Consider the following 20341-nt stretch of genomic DNA (forward strand, 5'->3'; position numbering starts at 1 on the left):
GGGGCAGCTGGGTGGCGCAGTGGACAGAGCACCGACCCTGGAGTCAGGAGGACCTGAGTTCAAATCTGAACTCAGACACTTAACACTTAACTAGCTGTGTGACCCTGGGCAAGTCACTTAACCCCAATTGCCTCACCGAAAAGAAAAGAAAAGAAATTAGACCTTTATCTGAAAAATTTATTGTAAAGATTCTCTCAGTAAAGTGATTCCCTTCTAACTTTAGCTACTTGGTTTTGTTTGTGGGAAAGCTTTCTAATTTTATGTAACCAAAGTAGTCCATTTTAATCTTCTGTAATTCTTCTTGCTTTCTCTGAGATGGTCATGAATTCTTCCCTTATCCACAGATAGAAAAGGTCATTTTCCCTTGTGCCTCTGATTCATTTATGATGTGACCTTTTATATCCAAGTGAAATATCCTAGTGGAGCTAATATTGCTGTGTGATGTGAGATGCCCATGTAAATAGATTTTTGAATGTTTTCCTCCTGTGACTAATTTCATCTTTCCAACATGTTTTTTACTGTTCTGAGAACAGTTAAGGACCTATAATTCCATGGTACGGGGCACCTTGCACAATGTTTTTATGAATTAACAGATGATGTTCCAGAGCTGCTATGGCCAATAGTTTCATAACCCTTGGACCAACCTGTTCATAATGAACTTCTCAGACTCAGTCAGGGTGGTCCTCATGTGACAGACATGAAGTCATTTAAGAACCAGGTGTGTTCACCAGGCATAAATGAGCCTGAGCACAATCCAAAGTTACAGCCATGCCACAGTAAGGCGTCAGTGCTGAGTACTTAGAATACACTCATGAAATGGTGAAGACTTGAGATATTTAATTCAACAAACATTTATTAAAGGTACACCATGTTCATGTGCCTGTGCTGAGCCCTGGGGATACAAAGATGAAAAGTGTCTGTCCCTGCCTCACAAAGCTTACAAATCCAACAGGAGAAATGGCACACACAAGCATTTGGGAGCAGTTGGACAGCAGTGAAATGCATGCTCCTGATGTTGGATGGTAAAGATGGAGAACAAAGTAGGATTCATTAAACTAAACATAAAACCGGCAATATCAGCCAAGAGCACCCACTTGGTGAGTACTCTCACCAAAATGCCTGTGTAGACTCTACTGTCAGAAGATCAAATCACAGTCAAAGCAACAAAAAGGTGCTCACCTTGTCTACGATCCTCCCAGTGACACCCATGCCATTGAGGATGGTGACATTGACTATGGTTGGCATCCCTCCATAGTAGATGGGCTGGGAGCAGTAAGGCCACATGTAGGGACACTCAGTCAGGTCAATGTAGCTGGGACTAAGACTGAAAACAAACAATACATTACTAAGATTGTGTAGGACACTGAGAGGGCATATGCTTTGCTCAGATGTGTCAGCAGGTCTTCCTGACTTCACACGTTACCATGTTACCTAGCTGCCTCCCTTCAAAACACAGCTCTCTGAGGGCAGGGACCATGTTTGTGCCTTTCTTTGTATCCCTAGCACTTAGCATAATGTCTGGCACATACTAAGTGCCTAGTAAATGCTGGCTATTAAGAGCTAAATAAATAACTACAGAAAGGAAAGCAAAATAACACTGCTTGCATTTTCTTTTTTTTTTTTAAAGGCAATCAGGGTTAAGTGACTTGCCAAGGGTCACACAGCTAGTAAGTGTCTGAGGTCAAGTTTGAACTCTGGTCCTCCTGACTTTAGGGCTTCTGATTGATCCATTGTGCCACCTAGCTGCCCCCTTGCATTTCCTTTTTAACCCTCAGAATGAATCACTGACTTACTTATCTACCATCATTTCTTTGCTTTTCTTTTTTTTTTTTGGTTTGGTTTTTTTCCCCCCCAGGGCAATGAGGGTTAAGTGACTTGCCCAAGGTCACACAGCTAGTAAGTGTCAAGTGTCTGAGGCCAGATTTGAACTTAGGTCCTTCTGAATCCAGGGCTGGTGGTGCTTTATCCACTGAGCCACCTAGCTGCCCCTCTACCATCATTTCTAAGCAGCATCAATGAAAGTTACCCCATGTGACGTAAAAGGCAACTAAGAGTTGACCTCAACATCACTACCAATAGAATCAAATCAACTCACAAATCCTTGAAGCTTTTGTAAAATGTTACACCTACTCCCAAAATTTGATTAGAAACATTCTTATACTAGACCATTCCAGCAAAGGTAATTGTTCTAAATAAAAAAGGTTTCTAAACAATGAGTATATGAGTACTTTCTGCAAAAGAATTCAGTTAAAAGAGTAGCAATTAAGTTTTTTAAAAAATCACTACTTTTGGGCAGCTAGGTGGTGCTGTGGATAAAGCACCGACCCTGGATTCAGAAGGACCTGAATTCAAATCCAACTTCAGACACTTGACACTTATTAGCTGTGTGACCCTGGGCAAGTCACTTAACCCTCATTGCCCTGCCAAAAACCAACCAAACAAAAACCCAATAGAGGATTTTGGGGGGGCGGGGGAGAGAAATCACTACTTTTAAAATTTAAATTTCAAAAATAAAACCCAAACTACTCATTCACATACAGTAAAAGCTGCCTGTCACCCACTGCCTTTTCCTCATCAGTTCTAAAGTTCCCTGAGTGTCTAAGATGTCATTTAATCACAAATAACGTGTGTGTGTGTGTGTGTGTGTGTGTGTGTACACAAACAACACAAAAAGACATACTATTCATCTTTCCACACATGGTAAATTTCAGAAGGGAAACCAACCTTGCCTGTGGTTTGTAGCTATTGAGGATCTGATAGGCTCTCAGCAGGTCCAGTTTGCCATGTCCCTGCTCAAACATATTGACCCCAGGAAGTCGTCGTGCTGATGCAATCAAAGCCTGCTTCATACTGGCTGGATTCACCATCTCACGCTTCTGAACAGTACTGAAAAACCACACATTTACTTACTGTTTTCTCTGCGTGGAAAAACTATCATCAGATTCACCCTCCTTGGCCTAATGATGCAAATCTGTGACCCATAATCAAGCTGTTTTAAGAGTCTAGCAGGGGCTTCCTGGGCACTAAATGTAAGTGGAGTATACCTGGAGTTCTGGGAATAGCTGACAACTTTCTGTACAGCTCTGTTCATTATGAAAGTACAAACCAATAAGACCACAGCCTTTCCCAAGAAATTCAAACCTGTGAACCGTTAAATGTTCTAACTTGATAATGATCCAAGACTCAGCTTGTTGGGGTTCAAAAGCACATGATCAAATGGTTGCCAACACTACCAATGTAGCCCCTGTGTGGATATGATTCTAAAGGCTATCAAAGTCTCTCAAAACAAAACAAGCCCTACAAGGAAATACAAAAGGCACACGCTCCTACATCTCAGAAATGGGTGTGAAACACAACCTTATGACCAACCCTCCTGTCTGATCGAATGCTTCTTCACTGACTCTGACCTGACCGATCTGGAGAGACCAGGAAACAAAACTCCAAGGAACAAGAGGGAAGGAGAGACAGGAATATCTTCGTTTTTATTTCCCTGCCTAACGTATCTTCCCAGACGTACAGAGTAAGTTCACCCTGGTCTGTGGGCACCTGTTTTTTTGTTGTTAATGTTGAGTCATTCATAGAACATTACCAACTTATTTCAGAAGTTTGATTCTACTAATCTATATTTACCTCACTAGCAAAGTGACAGCACCTGCTACCACTGGGGAGGCAACACTTGTTCCTGAGAGAGATCGGCATCCACCCTTCACACCAGAGCCTCTCACGCCAGAACCATAAGTGACAATATCTGGCTTCACACGACCATAACCTCCTGGGAGTTCCTGTGAATTAAGAAAAAAAAATCTGATCTGCCTATTACAACTATCCAATGGCACAACAAATATATGTAATCATAGCTCATCAAAATCTGAATGTAAATATGGATTGTTTTAAAAGTATATTGAAATGCTCTGTATGGATAACTAGAAATATGCAAGCCTTAGCATAAAATTTCCCCGTTGTGTATATTATAAAACTATGCTCATGATTATATATGAAAATAAAAGTATTTCCCTGAATTTTGTATGGTTACTTTATAACATCACTGGTACAAACATCTTCAAGTTAGGATCAGAAAACATTTTTAAAATGTAAAAACTTCATTATCACAGTCAATTGCTCTATCAAAAATATCCACTCCAAACAAAGAGCACAAAGACCCCCAAATATATAAAATATATTTTATAAATACATGTTTCCTACAAATATTTCATAGAAAGTTAACATGAAGCCTTGTTATGAAATAATATATGATGCATCCATAATAATGCAAATTAAGACTGGGAAGAGACACTAAGTATATTTTAGACTCTAGCCTTCTGGACTCTAGTCATCAGTAAGATGACTGCCCTTAACCATTAGACGAATTTCAACTTTATCAATGTCACCAGGGCACAGATTTGGGCTTCATTTAAGGAAGAAGGTCCTAGGCTCCCAGTCTGGCATTCAGAGCCCTCCACAATCTGTCTTCAACCTACTTTTCCAACTTCATTTCATGCTATTGTCCCTGATGTATGTGGGCACTCCAGCCAAACCAAACCATGTCCTCCCATATAGATCCTGGCACCTTCCTACCCAACACCCTTTCACGTAAAAGTGTTCTTCCACTTGAGGGACTCCTCTCTGCATTTGCTTCCCCAACTCTACCTGCTGATCAGCCACCCACCTTTCAAAGCCTAGGTCAAAGGTCTCTTCCAACAAGATTCCCCAATCTTCTCTCAGTTGGAAATGATGCTCACTCCCTAATCAGATGCCAACTGGAACTGGAAAAGGAGCTTAAAAGTCTCCTATCCTTTAATTTTACAGGTAAGGAAAACGAAGCCCAGAGTAGCTCTGGACTCTGTCCAAGGAGACAGGGCAAGATGCAGTATATCCGTGACTCATGAGTAATGGTAATCCAGGTTTGCTCTTTTGGCTGCTTGGCATTCTTCTTTTGGACACACTGGAGGTGGTGTGAGTTTGACCCTGTGATTTCATTGTATGGGGAGAGAGATCCCAGTGTGGAAATTCCTACTGCTATGGAATGGCAACTCATATGTAACAAGAGTCCTTACAGAGTCTGCTTGGAGACAATGAGGGATTAAGTGACCCACTTATGATCACAAATCGAAACAAGGGCAGAACCTGAACCCCAGGTCTCTCTAACTCCAAGTCCAGCTCTCTATGCACTACACCATCACTGGCATATTCAAATGTTTATCATAAGGATCTGTGCAGAGATCTTGATGTATTGCCTATGCTGAATTAAAAACTCAATAAGAGACTCTGTCTCACTTATCCATTTTGCCCAGTGCCTGGCATACCGCTCCACACACCTCAACAGGTGCTTGATAAATGTGCACTGGATGTGTGTGTGTGCCTGATCGAGTTCCTGTACAGATGGTGACGATCACTCAGACAACTCTAAAACAATAACAAACTTGTGTTGTCTAATATGCATCACATGTCACTGAACTCTGTGAGCTGGCCCGAGATTCAAACAGCCTTCTGGCTCACATCTCTGGACCATTTTACAAGTTTCTTTTATCCTTGACCAGGAATGCCCCCTGTTCACATCTGCAGAGCAATGTTCTACCATCCCATCCAATGGCAGAGAGACTATTCCACTTTCAGGCCAAGTTCATCAATAAGTCAAGCCAGCAAGCTTGCAGTCTTCTTTCCAGCAGGTGCCAGTGGCCTTTTGTCTTCCAATCTTGGGGAGAAATGGTCCACCTGTTGTCCTGGCTCTGGAATACAGATTTGCCTCCTCCTTGTCGACTTAAACCTATCAACAAGCTCCTAGGCTCTCAAGCAAAATGAACAGTTTTTCAAATGAGACTCAAAAAAAAGAAAGGCTTACCCAGGTAGTCATCCCCCTAGAAGAAAAGCGAGCTATATTATCTTCAAAGTCAATTCCGCCTACTCCTATCACATCCATCTGATCAGCAGGGTTATTGAGAGTGCTAAACGGAGGCACAAAAACAAGTGAGGAGGAGAGACAAAAACAGCAACAAATAACCCTCAGTAACAGCAAGTTCCCATCCAAAATGTCTAAGGTTTCAGCACATTCACTCTGTGACGACCCTCTCCAACTCTTGACAGATCAGGGTCTGGGAATAGCTTCTTTCCCATCCCCAGCCTGCTGGTGTCATTCCCTTCTGGGCTTGGTCCTGCTCACCGCTCTCACCTTCTGCCTCTCCCACACCAGCCCAGGCCAAGTTCTGCCCTCTGCAGAAGCTGTGCCCCACTGGCCCCAATCTTCTGAAGGATACATCTGAACTGAATTATTCAACATCTGATACTGCCTGCGTCGTCACCTGATAATTGCTTCATGTGCAATCTCCTTCACTTTTCAACTGACTTTGAGTCCTCCTGTTTCCCTCATAGCAAAAATGGAGAAGGGTGCTCAAGAGCTATCAGGATTTCTATCAGTGGGTTCACCCCACACAGTGGAGATGTCAAACTCAAAACAGATATGGGGCCACCATTCATACATAAGGATCGTTGCAAGTCACATATTGACTTAGCTTTAAAATGGTATGTTTTCTGGGTTTTGTTGTATTTTTATTTGTTAAATATTCCCAAATACATGTTAATATGACTTAAGCCACACTTGGGAATGCTGCACCATGTGTGACACCTCTGTTCCATAGCAAACTGTGAGGTTGAAGAACATGGATTATTTATTTTTAAGGCATCCGGAGCTACTAAGAGCAAAGATTCTAGAAGTCAGTCATATAATCTCTTTCCTATTCAATTTATGTTATATACTGGCACCCAAACAAGCTAAAATAAGAAAACAAAACCTTAGGCTTGAATTGAAAGTACAAGAAAGAAATAAAAGTACCTAATACTTGGCTCAAACAGCCTGACAAGTGAGACAATAAATAGAAAAAGGCAGTTGTGAATTGGACAGTAAACTTGCATTTCTGTGGCTCGCTATCAAAAAGTAGTCTCATAACAATGACAAAACCCTTAAGTGAATCTAGATGACACAAAAATATCATCAGCATGTCTGGCATTATTTTAAGAAAATATTTCAAATCAATACTTGAGTGTTTACCAACATAAAATCCTACAAAGAATCTCCATATAGAAAAGACTACTTAACGACTTACTAATTGTTAAATATGCTAACAGGTCTTTACCAGAGCTATCTATCTAACTAGTAACCACTATAATAATGACAATAATACTCTCTATACACATAAAACAAGATTTATATAGCAATTTGAAGTTTTCAGTGTACTTTACACATGTCATCTAATTTTATCCCCACAACAACCCTGGGAAGCAAGTGCTAGTATCATCTTCATCTTACACATGTGAAAACTGAGACAGAAGACAGAGGCTGAATAACTTGCCCACAGCTAGTGAGTGTCAGAGGCTGAATATGAACTCAGGTCTTCCAGACTTCGGGTCCAAAGCTCTATCCACTGTACCACCTAAGTGCTGGTATTACACTAACCAAAGTGAGTATTTGCTATCTGCCCAGAAGATCAATGAGAGATGAACTCTGCTTTCAAGGAGTATTTTTTTTTCCACTCTTAACTAGACACGAAGACACATGAAATACGAACGAACTTAAAAAAGGATTCAATGGTGTGGTCTTCCATTAAAGTTCATCATGGTATGAAGAAGATCTTCACCTCCAAAGGCTAAACAAGCCCTGACAGAGTCTACAACCAAATTAAAGAGCCTTCAACAGCAAAGGATCTACTGACCAAGGGCCAGCCTAGCCAAGTTTGGAGCAATTTGTGACTAAAAAGTAGCCAGCTAACAGGTGACAATTTTTCCAGATGTATCAATTCACAAAAACAAAGGTACAAAGGGGTTGCAATCTGCATGAGAGGAGAGATGCCTGTTCTAAACAAATCGTGTATACTAGAAGTAAAAATTGTATAGTATCAACAATATAAATCAGAGTTTAGGGCAAGGTGATATCAGTGTAATCTGCATCAGCTGGGGAAGAGTTAGTGTAGACAAGAGCACATGAAATAGACCCAGAAGAATGGAGAGAATCTAGATCAACAAGAGAGGAGAGAAGACAGACCAGGAGGAAGAACAATTCTCAAAGATGGGCTAGAAGAGTAGGAGACATAACAGGTAAGGACCTTTTTGTAGGTACCACCCAAAGCAAGTTCAGCAGTCACCTGATTTCAGCTTTGACTAAAGAAACAATCAAGGAAAAAAAGGTCTTCATGTTTCTCTCCCTGCCTTTTCTCCACCAGGACCACCTAAGTAAGGATATAGACCTGGGCTGCAACTTTACAATTTATCAACAAACTACACTTATCCCACCAAGCTCAAAGGCAGCCCAACAGTGAACTAAGCTGAAAACAGAGAAGGAAATGTGTGGGTTTTGCTCAAAGACAGTCTGAAACGTTCAAAAAAAGGATTCTTTAGGACTTTCTACAAAGAGGAGGTTCTCTCCTTAGGACTGGCTACAAAAGGGAGCCTTCGCTTTAGCAATGGATGTAATATGACTAAAATCTTCACTGGCTCCTCACAACCTCCATTCTAGCCTAGCCAAATCAAACTGCTCATCAGTTCCTCCCCAAGCCTCTCCTGCCCTGAGGCCACCACCTCCACTTGGAATGACCGCCACGGCTGGCTTCCATTTCCAGCCCCATGGCCCCTGTGCACCCCCCACCCCAACGCCCACCCCACCTGACCCCTCCTGCCTTCTCAAGTCACATGACCAATCAGGACTTGCTTTCCTGTTGGTACAGCTGGACAACCTATGTCCTTTTTACACTGGGACCTCACTCTTTGTTACAGAGGAAAACTCAAGCTATGGAGGATCCGCTTTGAATGGTTTGCAAGAGGATATCCTTAGTGAGTTTTCTCATGACATGGACTTTGGAAATAGGACTGTACACATGTCTCACACGATTTAAGGGCTGGAAGGGACACATCCTCTAACCCATCATCCATATTACCTCTGAGGAAAGTGAGATCTAGAAAGGTGATGGAAACTGCCCCAAGACCCCAGGCTCTCATTCAGTGGCAGCAAGGGTCTGAGCCCAAATCTACTTGCTTGATCTAAATCTGGCATGCTTTCAAAACATGCATTTATTGAATCAAATGGAATATAAGAAAGGGAAGAAGTCCTTTCTACTAAATAGGAATTTCTAAATTTGAATAAGTGGCTTAAGGATAGAAATCACCATTATCTACAAAGACAAAACATCAGCAACAATACTTTTGGAGAGAAAAGTCACTATACTTTTTAAGCTACTTACCCATAAAGTGGCCCATCATTGCCAATAGCAGAAACCATGATTACGTTGTTAGCTGTCAGTTCCCATACCTAAAAAGCCAAAAAAAGCATTGAGTATTGAATTATACCTTTTTAAATAACCATGTAACTTTCCAGAGAATAATATACCTAAAGACACTTTCTAAAAGGGAGGGACTTTCTCAAACTTTCCCCTAAAATGTTTAACTATTGTGACTATTGAGTAAAAATAAGCCAACTCCCAGATCATACTGGTTTGCATGACAGAAGGCATCCTGATGGTAACTGGACAACAAGCAATGGCTTCTGCCCATGGCAGTTTACAAGTGTTTTCTCTACCACCCTACAAGGTAGGGAGTCGGTGCAACTACTCTCAACCAACGGATAAAGCAAGTGAGCCTCAGAGAGCTGGGGTGACTTGCCCATAGTTACACCCCCTTCCCCTCCAGAAGAACAAGAATGGAATTCTTCAGAAAGCCTTCCAAGTTCGACGTGGGCTCCCTTGCCATGAGGCCCAGGCTACCTCTCCAGTTACAAACTCAGGAAAACACACTGGCAATGTGTTTAGGGAAGGAAGGAAAGGGTATTATTAGGATGCTATATACTACTCCTGATTATTTCCCTTGTTTCTAAGACCTGGGATATATTGATCACAAAGCCACACTAACAATCACACTACTGCAGAAATCACTAACCTAAGACAGGGTTCTCCAGCAGGAATCAGAACCTGAATACAACTTACACTGTCTGTAGTTTTCTACAAACCTGTCAAGCAAAGGGGTGATCCATGAAGTCTGGGCCACCGATGCTGAGATTTAGGACATCAATTTTCTTTAAAATAGCATAGTTGAAAGCATCCAAAAACCAAGATGTATAAGAAACCTAGTCAATTGAAAAACAATCTATTTTAGTATTTAAGCAAGTCTCTCACAAAGTTTAAACCAAAGTACAAAACCTGGAATCAAAGAAACATGATGCAAAATCATGGACCTTTACTTATTTTAAAATACACTTTCTGGAGTAAAGCAAATTCCTAAAAGTTGATTATATAAGCAAATCATTTTTCTATTAATTTCTGTTATGAAAATAGAGGTGTTCATAAGTAATATGATCTTAGCTTCACTCCCTCCCCAAAATAGTAAGAAACAACCACAAAGTGAGGAAATATATTTTAGAAGGCTTATTGAACATTAAAAGATAAAATGTCCATTAGACTATTGTAAGAAAGAGATGTGTGATTGCATGGGTGTATAGTCACTTTCTCCAACAAGGCAGAGTACATCTACACTTTAGGAGATAGTACCATCAGCTTCTACAGCTAAAGAAACGATGGACTGGTTGGTAGAAGCTAATCCTGGCATCTGCTAAGGCTAGTCCTCAGGCACCAGACACAGCTCTTCCTCAGACCTAGACACTTCAATGGCAGAGTTTTTGAGAATCCAAATGATTTTCATCTCAGGAGTCCTCGGATAAAGATAACTAGAATACTCAAAACGTTCATAATGTCTTCAAACCTAAAAAAACTGAACAGTAATTCCTTAGGGCTAAATTCAAGGGAGCAGAAAATGAAGCCTTTGTCCTAAGAAATGCCTGGTTAACCCACTGTACTCTAGTCACATTGAAAACCCCCCAATGGAAGCAGATGGCTCAAGTTAATCTTTACCAAACAACGGGATGTTCAGTATAGGGATCTGTCAAAAAAGTATTTTCATGACAACATCTGTGAAAAGTAAAATGATGGTGGGACAGAAAGCAGGTCATAGAGACAAGAAGACCAGGTCCAAGTCCTGTCCTCCAACACACAACTAGCTAACCCTACTCTCTCAGTGCCCAGGCAACTCCTTGAGACTAGAAATGACCAAGGAGTAGTTGTTCTACCTTAGTGGAGGGAGGTTCTCCACAAGTGTACCCAATGCCAAGGAAACAGGCCCAGACCTAATTAAGCAAGGGGAGAGGAGGGTAGGAGGAGGGAGGAGGGAGAAGGAGGAGAGAGGAGAGTGTGGAGTATGGGGGTGGGGGGGAAGAAGAGAAGAGGCTATGCTGTGGATGTAGGTTATAGACATTGTTTCTATTTTCAAAATGCACTCATTCTAAGTTAGGGAATTATTTGAGAATTCTAGTCTATTAATAGAAAAAATGAAGACTAGGTTAACCACATAACTTGCCATTTTAAATATAACTGAGCAAATTAAAATAGGCTATTCCCACTGCCTGTCCCCCCTCCCCCCATTAATTGAAAGATGAAATGATAAAGGTGCAATGATCCCTTAGAGATTATTTTAAAACCCCTAACCTTTGTCCTGACCCTGCTATTCCCTTACCCTCTATTTGGTCCAACAGCCATCCTACCTTTTATGCCCACATTCTAAGAAGGGTTATCTAGACACTCTCCTCCTTACTCAGCTGCATAACTTGGGGCTTCTTCATCTGGCCACCCTAGGACCCCAGGGAACCCCCCCCCCCCCCCCCCTACCCCTGCCGTGGTTATTCACAAATGATCACTATCTCGAAATCCTCTGGATCCTTGCAGAGTTGGCCCAGATCCCTCCTGGCCATTTCCCAGACTTTATCTGCCGGGCTTCTGTCCCACTGCTCTGTGACCTCGCCCATGCTGTCAGACCTCTCCCTCTCCTGTGCCAGCATCATCCTCCGTCTCCCCAGGCTCTGTGCTCCCAAGGCTGTGGTGTGCCTACATCCCTCCCCTCATCCTCAGACACCCGTGGCTCCCCACCAAGCTGCAGGACCCAATGGGAAATGCTCTTTTTGACTTTCAGAGCTCTTCATAGCTTCAGCTCCCCACCGCCTTTCTAGCCTCCCTCTCCATGTACTCTGGGATCTGGGGCCACCAGCTTCCTGGCTGGTTGGCCCCACACCTGGAGCTCTCACCTTCCTCACCTCCACCTCCTGCATTCCCTGGCTTCCTTCAAGCCCCCCTTCTACAAGAAGTCTTTCCAGGTGTCCCCTAATGCTGGATAACCGATCTGCTACCATCTTCTTTGTACACCCATATCTATACTGTTTGTATGCAGTTGTTTGTGTACTGTCTCCCCCATCAGACTGTTATTTTTGCCTTTCTTTGGTGCCCCAGTGATCAGCACAGAACCCAGTACGTAACAGGTGTTTATAATCTATTTATTATTATTATTTTTTTTTTAGTGAGGCAATTGGGGTTAAGTGACTTGCCCAGGGTCACACAGCTAGTAAGTGTTAAGTGTCTGAGACTGGATTTGAACTCAGGTACTCCTGACTCCAGGGCCGGTGCTCTATCCACTGCGCCACCTAGCTGCCCCTTATAATCTATTTATTGACAAGTAGATGAGCATGTGAAATTTTTTATATATATATTTATATATATATAAAAAAACCAAAGCAAGCTGCATAAAAGAGATTCCCAGCTTCATATATAATCCTGGGGCAGAGGAAGGCATGGGGGGTGGGGGGGTGTTGGTTCTACTTTGTATGTGGATATGCTCGTCTTAGTTTGCATCTGTTAAGTTGAGAATAAAAAAATTTAAAAGACAATTTTACCTCTTTCATTTAATAAGTGAAGAAAATTATGCCCAAGGCAATAAAATGGCTCATCCAGGTACATAAGCAGGTACACAGGAGCAGAGTTTGGAACGATGCTCCATGTACCGAGTGCTCTTTTGAGCTCATGGCTTTCCAGGCTGCCCCTCAGAGAGGACTTTTATCTCACCAATAAGGCTGTCAGTAACATATGTCTGCTTTTACCTCCTTACATATACACGGTACCCAGAACACTTAACCAGGAAAATATTCAATTTTACGCATTTGTTTGGAAAAAAATCATGCATACTGTCTAATAAGTGTCCAAAACACAAACACTTGTTTAAATTAGATAAAACAATTTAAATGTTTGGTCTGGTAAAGGTAGTGATCCTACCTAAAATGGCCATGACTTTACCTATTGAATTTAATGGAAATGATTTCTCTCTCAACCAAGTGAACAGTCTCACTAATATCTACCTTAATTAGAGTAATCATCCAGTTTTCAGCTGTGACTACAAAATTACTTACCTAGGGCAAAAAAGCAAAATTATTGCTTTGTAATGTATACTCTGCACTTTATAAAAATAAAATGTCAATCTAAGTTATTAAAAGTACGGATGAATTGTAAAGAATATGAATTAGGATTTCAGCAAATGAAACAAATTTAGCTTTAAAAACTGAAGACATGGGGCCGCTAGGTGGCGCAGTGGATAAAGCACTGGCCCTGGATTCCAGAGATCCTGAGTTCAAATCCAGCCTCAGACACTTGACACTTACTAGCTGTGTGACCTTGGGCAAGTCACTTAACCCTCACTGCCCTGCTGCCCTGTAAAAAAAAAAGTTGAAAACTCTCTCTCCATGTAACTGGAAAATAATAAAATACTTAAACAAAAATAATAACAACAACAACAACAAAACAAAACCTGAAGACATTAGATTTAGTTCTTCCTGATTAGTGAGGTGTCAGTTTGATTTAAATCAAATCTGACCTCTTTTACATCTCAAAATACCCACCTGATTATTGGTGAAGACCCTGAAAATATGCAACTCTGCATCAGGAGCAAATCCCTGGCATTCCCTCATGCTGGCTATCACACCTGCTACAAAGGTGCCATGGCCCAAACCTGTTGCCCACAAGAAGAAATAAATCATAGTTAAACACAGTTGTTTATTTGCTCCCCAAACTCTGTCCCAAAACAACTATTTGGAAGCAAAGACATCATTTGCAGGATTCCCAAAAGTGTCTAATATTCCCTGTCCTACACATAAAGTTCCAACCTTCTTTCCTCAATTGAGACCCTACTTCCAAGCTTCCTCCATTTGGGAAAAGTTCAGCTGATACGGAAGACAAGCTTAGGTCTGTACTGAAGAATCATGGTACCAAGATATACCATTTTAATAGGAAAGTTAGGGGATGGAAATGAATTCTTGTCACTTAGCACCTACTGGGGAGAGGAGGGCGATGGTGACATGCTACCTGTATCACTTTAGCAGGCTTCTGGATCACCTACCATCATCTAGCGTTCTCTCATTAGTCCAGTTGGTTCTCTCCTTGACATTTTTGAAGTGGGGATGTTTCTCACTCAGTCCAGTATCAAAAACAGCAACTCTTACACTAGCTCCTAATTCCAGAGACAAAACAAGATCATGTTTAAATAAATTTGCACCTTGGTAATCTGCTTGATATATTCTGAACAATGAGACAAAAAGACAGGGTGGAACTAAATCACTAAAGAAAAAAGCTGGGCTAGAACACCAGGGACTGTAAAGAGGGAAGCAAAGAAAATGGGGCTGATGGATTTTGTAAGAACTTGCTTATGCAATTCTACTATACAAAGATACTGGGCGAGAACATTGCTACTAGGCAGTAGGTGTGTGCCTTTGGTTTCTATGTCTGTGGATGCTCTCTTCATCACCTCTCATCTGGGAAGGGCAGTCAAAGATGCTGAGGGGCCTGGGGCCAGGGACTGACCGTGTGCATCTGTGGCAAGGCCCTAGTGCTGAGCACATTTTATACATGGGGGTTTGTCTGAAATGAATGATGTGCCCAGAGTCAGCAGATACCAAATCTCTGTGAACCCTCCCCAAGTTCTAGAGCAGCCATAGACCCTGGACAATATGACGCTTCTTAGGTACTCAACAAGAATAAGAATCTAATAGAGAAGAAAGTCTCCATCCTAGGGTAGAGGAAGACAGGTACGCAATGCAGCCAGAGTAGCAAAGCCACCTTGTCCCAAAGAGACCCAGGGACCTCAGCCATTCCCACGGGGAGGAGTGATCAGTAGGGCACACACATAATGGATCACACCCCCCACCACCAATGTGCTGTCCTGGGCCCCTCAGATGGGCTCAGGAGGACCCAACTGGCTGGAAGACAGCAAAGGAGAAGGGTCAAAAAGGGGAAAAGAATCAACACCACAATAGCCCCTCAGGCTGCACTGGCCAGTCCGTTACTTTTCCCTCCCTCCTTGCTGCCCTGACATGTTCTATTCAGCTAGATTTCACCCAGACACAAATGGTGCTGGGGACTCCCCACGAAGTGTAAGGGCCCCCGACTCTGTCAGATACAGCCTGCTGATTCTAGAGGAAAAGCACCAAGGAAGTTTCCATCTAAGGGGTGTTGTTGTTTATCCTTCATTCTTGAGGAGGAACATGACATTGGGAGGTGATGTCCTGACTTGCAGTAAATTGGATTTAAGTGAGGGAGGCTGTGCAAGGTCACCAACTTCACTCTCTCCTCCAGAGCCATCTGGGTCCAGTGGCGAGACAGACATCGGGATGACTGGAGATGGCCATTTAAGGGGTGGAGTTGATAGGAAAGAGGGAAGTGGTTTCTACCCTTCAAAGTAATCCAGAAAAATCTTCAGTCATGCTGAAGAGGGCTGTGACTAACTAGGCAACGATGTGGTGCCTTGAGAAACACCGTGTTCTAACCATAAGCCCACACTTTTGGAAATCTCCTAATGGGCTACTTTCCGAACTGAGAACTAACTACTTGTCTATTTATTAGTCAATCTGTAAGTATGAAGGTTCTGTCCCTTCTGGTGTGATCTTTCCAACCACCACAAGCCCTCATCATTTCTATGGCACTGTGGGATCTTCACAAGTCCCTTCTACAGACTATGTTCTCTCTCATTTGGTCCTCACAAGAGTGCAGGAAGATAGACATGGAAGATTACTTTTTTTTTTGTCACTGCAGTCACTTTATTTGTTTTTTATAATTTTCTTTTTTTTAAAAAATTAATAAAGTATTTTATTTTTTCCCATTACATGTAAAGATAGTTCTCAATTTTTGTTTATACAGGCTTTCCAATTTCAGATTTTTCTCCCTCCCTCCCTTCCCTCCCCCCTCCCCTAGACAGCAGGTAATGTGATATAGGTTATATATATATATATATACATACACACACACATATATATATATATATATATACACACACATAATAACATTAATCCTATTTCTGCATTAGTCGTGTTATAAGAGAAGAATCAGAGCAATGATGAAAAACCTCAAAACAGAAAAAACAACAGCACCAAAAACAAAAGAAATAGTATGGTTCAATCAGCATCTATACTCCACAGTTTGTTTTTTTTTCCTTGGATTTGGAGATCCTCTTCTATCATGAGTTCCCTGGAACTCTTCTGTACCATTGCATTGGTGAGAAGAATATAGTCCATCACAGTAGATCAACATTCAATGTTGATGATACTGTGTACAATGTTCTTCTGGTTCTGCTCATCTCACTCATCATCAGCCCACGCAAGACCCTCCAGGTTTCTCTGAACTTCTCCTGCTCATCATTTTTTACAGGACAATAGTATTCCATTGTATTCATATACCACAACTTGTCCAGCCATTCCCCAACTGATGGGCATCCCCTCAAATTCCAATTCCTTGCCACCACATAAAGAGCAGCTATAAATATTTTTGTACATGTGGGTCCCTTTGTCCTTTCCATGATTTCTTTGGGAAAAAGACCAAAAGTGGTATTGCTGGGTCAAAGGTATGGACAGCTTTATCGCCCTTGTGGGCATAATTCCAAATTGCTCTCCAGAATGGTTGGATCAGTTCACAGCTCTACCAACAATGCATTAGTGTTCCAATTTTCCCACAGCTTCTCCAACATTTATATTTTCCTTTTTTGTCATTTAGCCAATCTGATAGGTGTCAGAGTTGTTTTAATTTGCATCTCTCTAATCATTAGAGATTTAGAGGCATTTTTTCATATGGGAATAGATAGCTTTGGTTTCTTCATCAGAAAACTGCCTGTTCATATCCTTTGAGACCATTTCTCAATTGGGGGAATGACTTGGATTCTTATAAATTTGATTTAGTTCCCTATATATTTTAGAGATGAGGCCTTTATCAGAAGTACTGGCCACAAAAATTGTTTCCCAGCTTTCTGCCTCCCTTCTAATTTTGGATACATTGCTTCTGTTTGTACAAAAATTTTTTAATTTAATGTAATCGAAATCATCCATTTTGCATTTTATAATATACTCTATCTCTTGTTTGGTCATAAACTGTTTTCCTTTCCAAAGATCTGATAGGTAGACTATTCCTTTCTCTCCTAATTTACCTATGGTATCACCTCTTATGTCTAAATCGTGTATCCATTTTGACCTCATTTTAGTATAAGGTGTAAGATATTGGTCTATGCCTAATTTCTGCCATACTAGGAAGATTACTTTCTAGTAAGGCAACCCAAGGGAACACAGCGAGTCACTGGGAGAGCTGGGTCCCACACAGGCAATCTTTCCATTACACCATGCTGAATTAATAACAATTTGACAGGATTTTCAAAATGGGATTCTCACTTATAAAAAACAAAACAAAAAAAAGTTGTGTTGGCCTCACATTGACACAGCCTGAGTTGAAAAAATCCTAACAGAGTTCACCTTCCCACCCCTGTACAGATATGTCCTGCCAATTCTCACAGCATCACTGACATAACAGGACAAGGAAGGGGCAGGGCATTTCACACCCCTATACTGGTGATGCTATGAAAACAAAAGGGCATCTCTTGCTCTAGGATTACACACATGCTTCTGAGCACCTGGATGTAAATTAAATTGTCCAATGAATCTACTAGGACTTGAAGCTATTCTTATTTCAAAGAACCCTGAGGTATTTAAATATTTTTAAAAACAAAAATTACTTTTCCCAATGTGAATAATTATCTATTGGGTTATAGGTTTTCTAAGTTCAAATTATATCAGGTTTTTTTAAAAACAAATATCTGACCCCTAAAAGATAAATATGCACATTTATGAAAAATTAGCAGTAGGCAGGAAGCCTTCACAACTAAGAAAATTATCACCTTTCATGTCTACTTTCTTGAGTTACCCCCCATTCAAACATTTAACCCAACAAAAAAAGTGAAGATAACTACCCACCCCTAACAAAGCTTACCCTTTTACACTGATATCAAAAATATTTACTTGGTTTTATTCTTCCCACGCCTCCCCTCCAATCTGAGCAATTGAGAATAAAAATATCCTCTGCCCTCTCATTATAAAGAACCATTGTAGGGCTGAATGAAAGAGTGACTTGGCCCAGCTCAGGCACCATCTTCTCAGTTAAGTCTTCCCTGTCGCTTACAGCCACAACTGTTCTCACTTCCTTCAAATCTTTCCTAGTACTTTTCCTATGCTCTTCTCACATTCTAACTGGAAATGATACTTATTGTGTCCCCGGTTCATATCTGCCCTACTTGATTCTAAGCTCCTTGTTAACTATTTATTTGCTTTTTTATCACCTGCAATCCAAAGAGCAATCTGTGCTATTGGAATCTGATTAAGGTAAGGGAGAGAGGCTGAAATGTCAGTCAATAACATCCTTCCTTGAGCACTTGGACAAGAGGGAACTGGGCTGTGGAGAAAGTACCTGGATTCCCTAACTCTGGAACTAAAAGCTGAGGTTTCTATCTTTCTTATTTTTTAATTTTAATAAACATTTTTATTTAAAGTTTTGAGTTCCAAATTCTATCCCTCCCTGAGGCAGTAAGCATTCAGATAGAGGTTTTACCTGTGCAATTATGTAAAACATTTCCATATTAGTCATTTTGTATGAGAAGACTTAAATAAAAGAAAAAAAGTGAAAAATAGCACACTTTAGTCTGTGTTCCATCAATATCAGTTCTTTCTTTGGAGGGGGATAGTGTGCTTCATCATTAGTCCTTTAGGAATGTCTTTCACAGTTCTTCATCAAACAATATTGCTGTCTCTGTGCACAATGTTCTTTTAATTCTGCTCACTTCACTATATATCAGTTCATACAAGTCTTTCCAGGCCTTTCTGAAATCATCTTGCTTATCACTTCTGATAGCACAATAATATTCCATCACCATCATGTACCAGAGTTTGTTTAGCCATTCCCCAATTGATGGGTATTCCTTTGATTTCCAATTCTTAACCACCACAAAAAGAGCTGCTCTAAATATTTTTGTACAAATAGGTCTTTTTCTCTTTTTTGGGTTGTCTTTGGGATATAAACCTAGCAGTTATCCTGAGATTTCTAAGTAGATGGTGTAATGGCATTGACTAAGAATGAGAAATCTGGGATAAAGAAGATTTAGAGGTAAAGATTAGATTTTCTACCTTTACCAAACTGAATTTTAAGTTTTAGCAAATACCCAACTGAATGTATTCTGAAGCCCATATAAAATATAAAATTAACCCAAAGGAGAGAGACTGTTGGTGTGGTCAACTTAGGACTTAGTTACACATAGAGATGATGTAACAGGGGGAATAAAAGGAACCCTAGAAAACAACAGTGAAGAAGAGGCCTAACCAAAGACAGTCACTGAAGAAGAGCCAGAGTGGCCTTTTTAAGAGAAGTCAATGGCTTTGTCAGAGAAGTGTAATTGCCAGTGGATACCGTTGAGATTCCAAATAACGATGGGGGAAGAGTCAGACCCCACAGGCCAGCTGTGATAGCAGTGACAGGACACCCCTCACCTGTGTATCCCATCTGCCAGAGGACATCCGCCTGGAGGGTCTGAGCCACCTGCCGTGGGATGGCCCTCAGCAAGCGCCTGCTGGAATGCCTTCCTGTTGCGTGCCAGAATCCAGAGCCGAGGGAGAGGCTTGCTCTTCTGAGGGGGCGAGATGACTGCCATTTCTGTATCCATCTGGTCTCATTGCAGGGCACCGTGGGGTCAGCTGGGCACCAAAAAGGAAATGTCAGAACAAAAAAAGGAAAAATACTTTCAGGAAGACTCTGAAAGCCAGTTGTTTTGTTTGTCTGTCAGTTTGTTTCAGAACAGTAAGTGGAAGGAATGATGGTGGGCAGACTCAGAGACCTCATACTCCACAAGGCCACTGACCATCCAATGGCAGACAACTAGCTCAGGAGAGAAGCCCAAAGCCTTTCTCAGGCCACCCTAACTTCTAAGATGACAGAATCTCTTATTCTTCAATACTGCCAGATAGATGAGAAGCTGACAACAATCCCTATGAAATGGCTTTACCAAAGCTGTCACCTCCTTTATGGCTGCTACTTTCCTTCCAAGGTTCACAGCTACAAACAGATCTTGGAAGTCAGCAGACATTAGCTTTTTGTGGTCACAGGTGCTAACATTTAACTGGGTTCAACTGACAAGCACCTAT

General features: G+C 41.3%; 1 protein-coding gene across 1 annotated transcript in view; it reads right to left on the reverse strand.

Annotated features, from left to right (window-relative positions):
* MBTPS1 (membrane bound transcription factor peptidase, site 1) overlaps positions 1 to 20341 on the reverse strand; it is a 73614-nt gene that overhangs the window by 27695 nt on the left and 25578 nt on the right. The window contains 9 exon segments of the mRNA XM_043985008.1: positions 1180 to 1324; positions 2725 to 2886; positions 3631 to 3782; positions 5840 to 5942; positions 9225 to 9292; positions 9986 to 10102; positions 13745 to 13854; positions 14242 to 14352; positions 19691 to 19894. Of these exon segments, the coding sequence (XP_043840943.1) occupies positions 1180 to 1324; positions 2725 to 2886; positions 3631 to 3782; positions 5840 to 5942; positions 9225 to 9292; positions 9986 to 10102; positions 13745 to 13854; positions 14242 to 14352; positions 19691 to 19894 (1172 nt within the window).

Source organism: Dromiciops gliroides, chromosome 2, assembly GCF_019393635.1.
Source record: "Dromiciops gliroides isolate mDroGli1 chromosome 2, mDroGli1.pri, whole genome shotgun sequence".
NCBI classification, from domain to species: domain Eukaryota; kingdom Metazoa; phylum Chordata; class Mammalia; order Microbiotheria; family Microbiotheriidae; genus Dromiciops; species Dromiciops gliroides.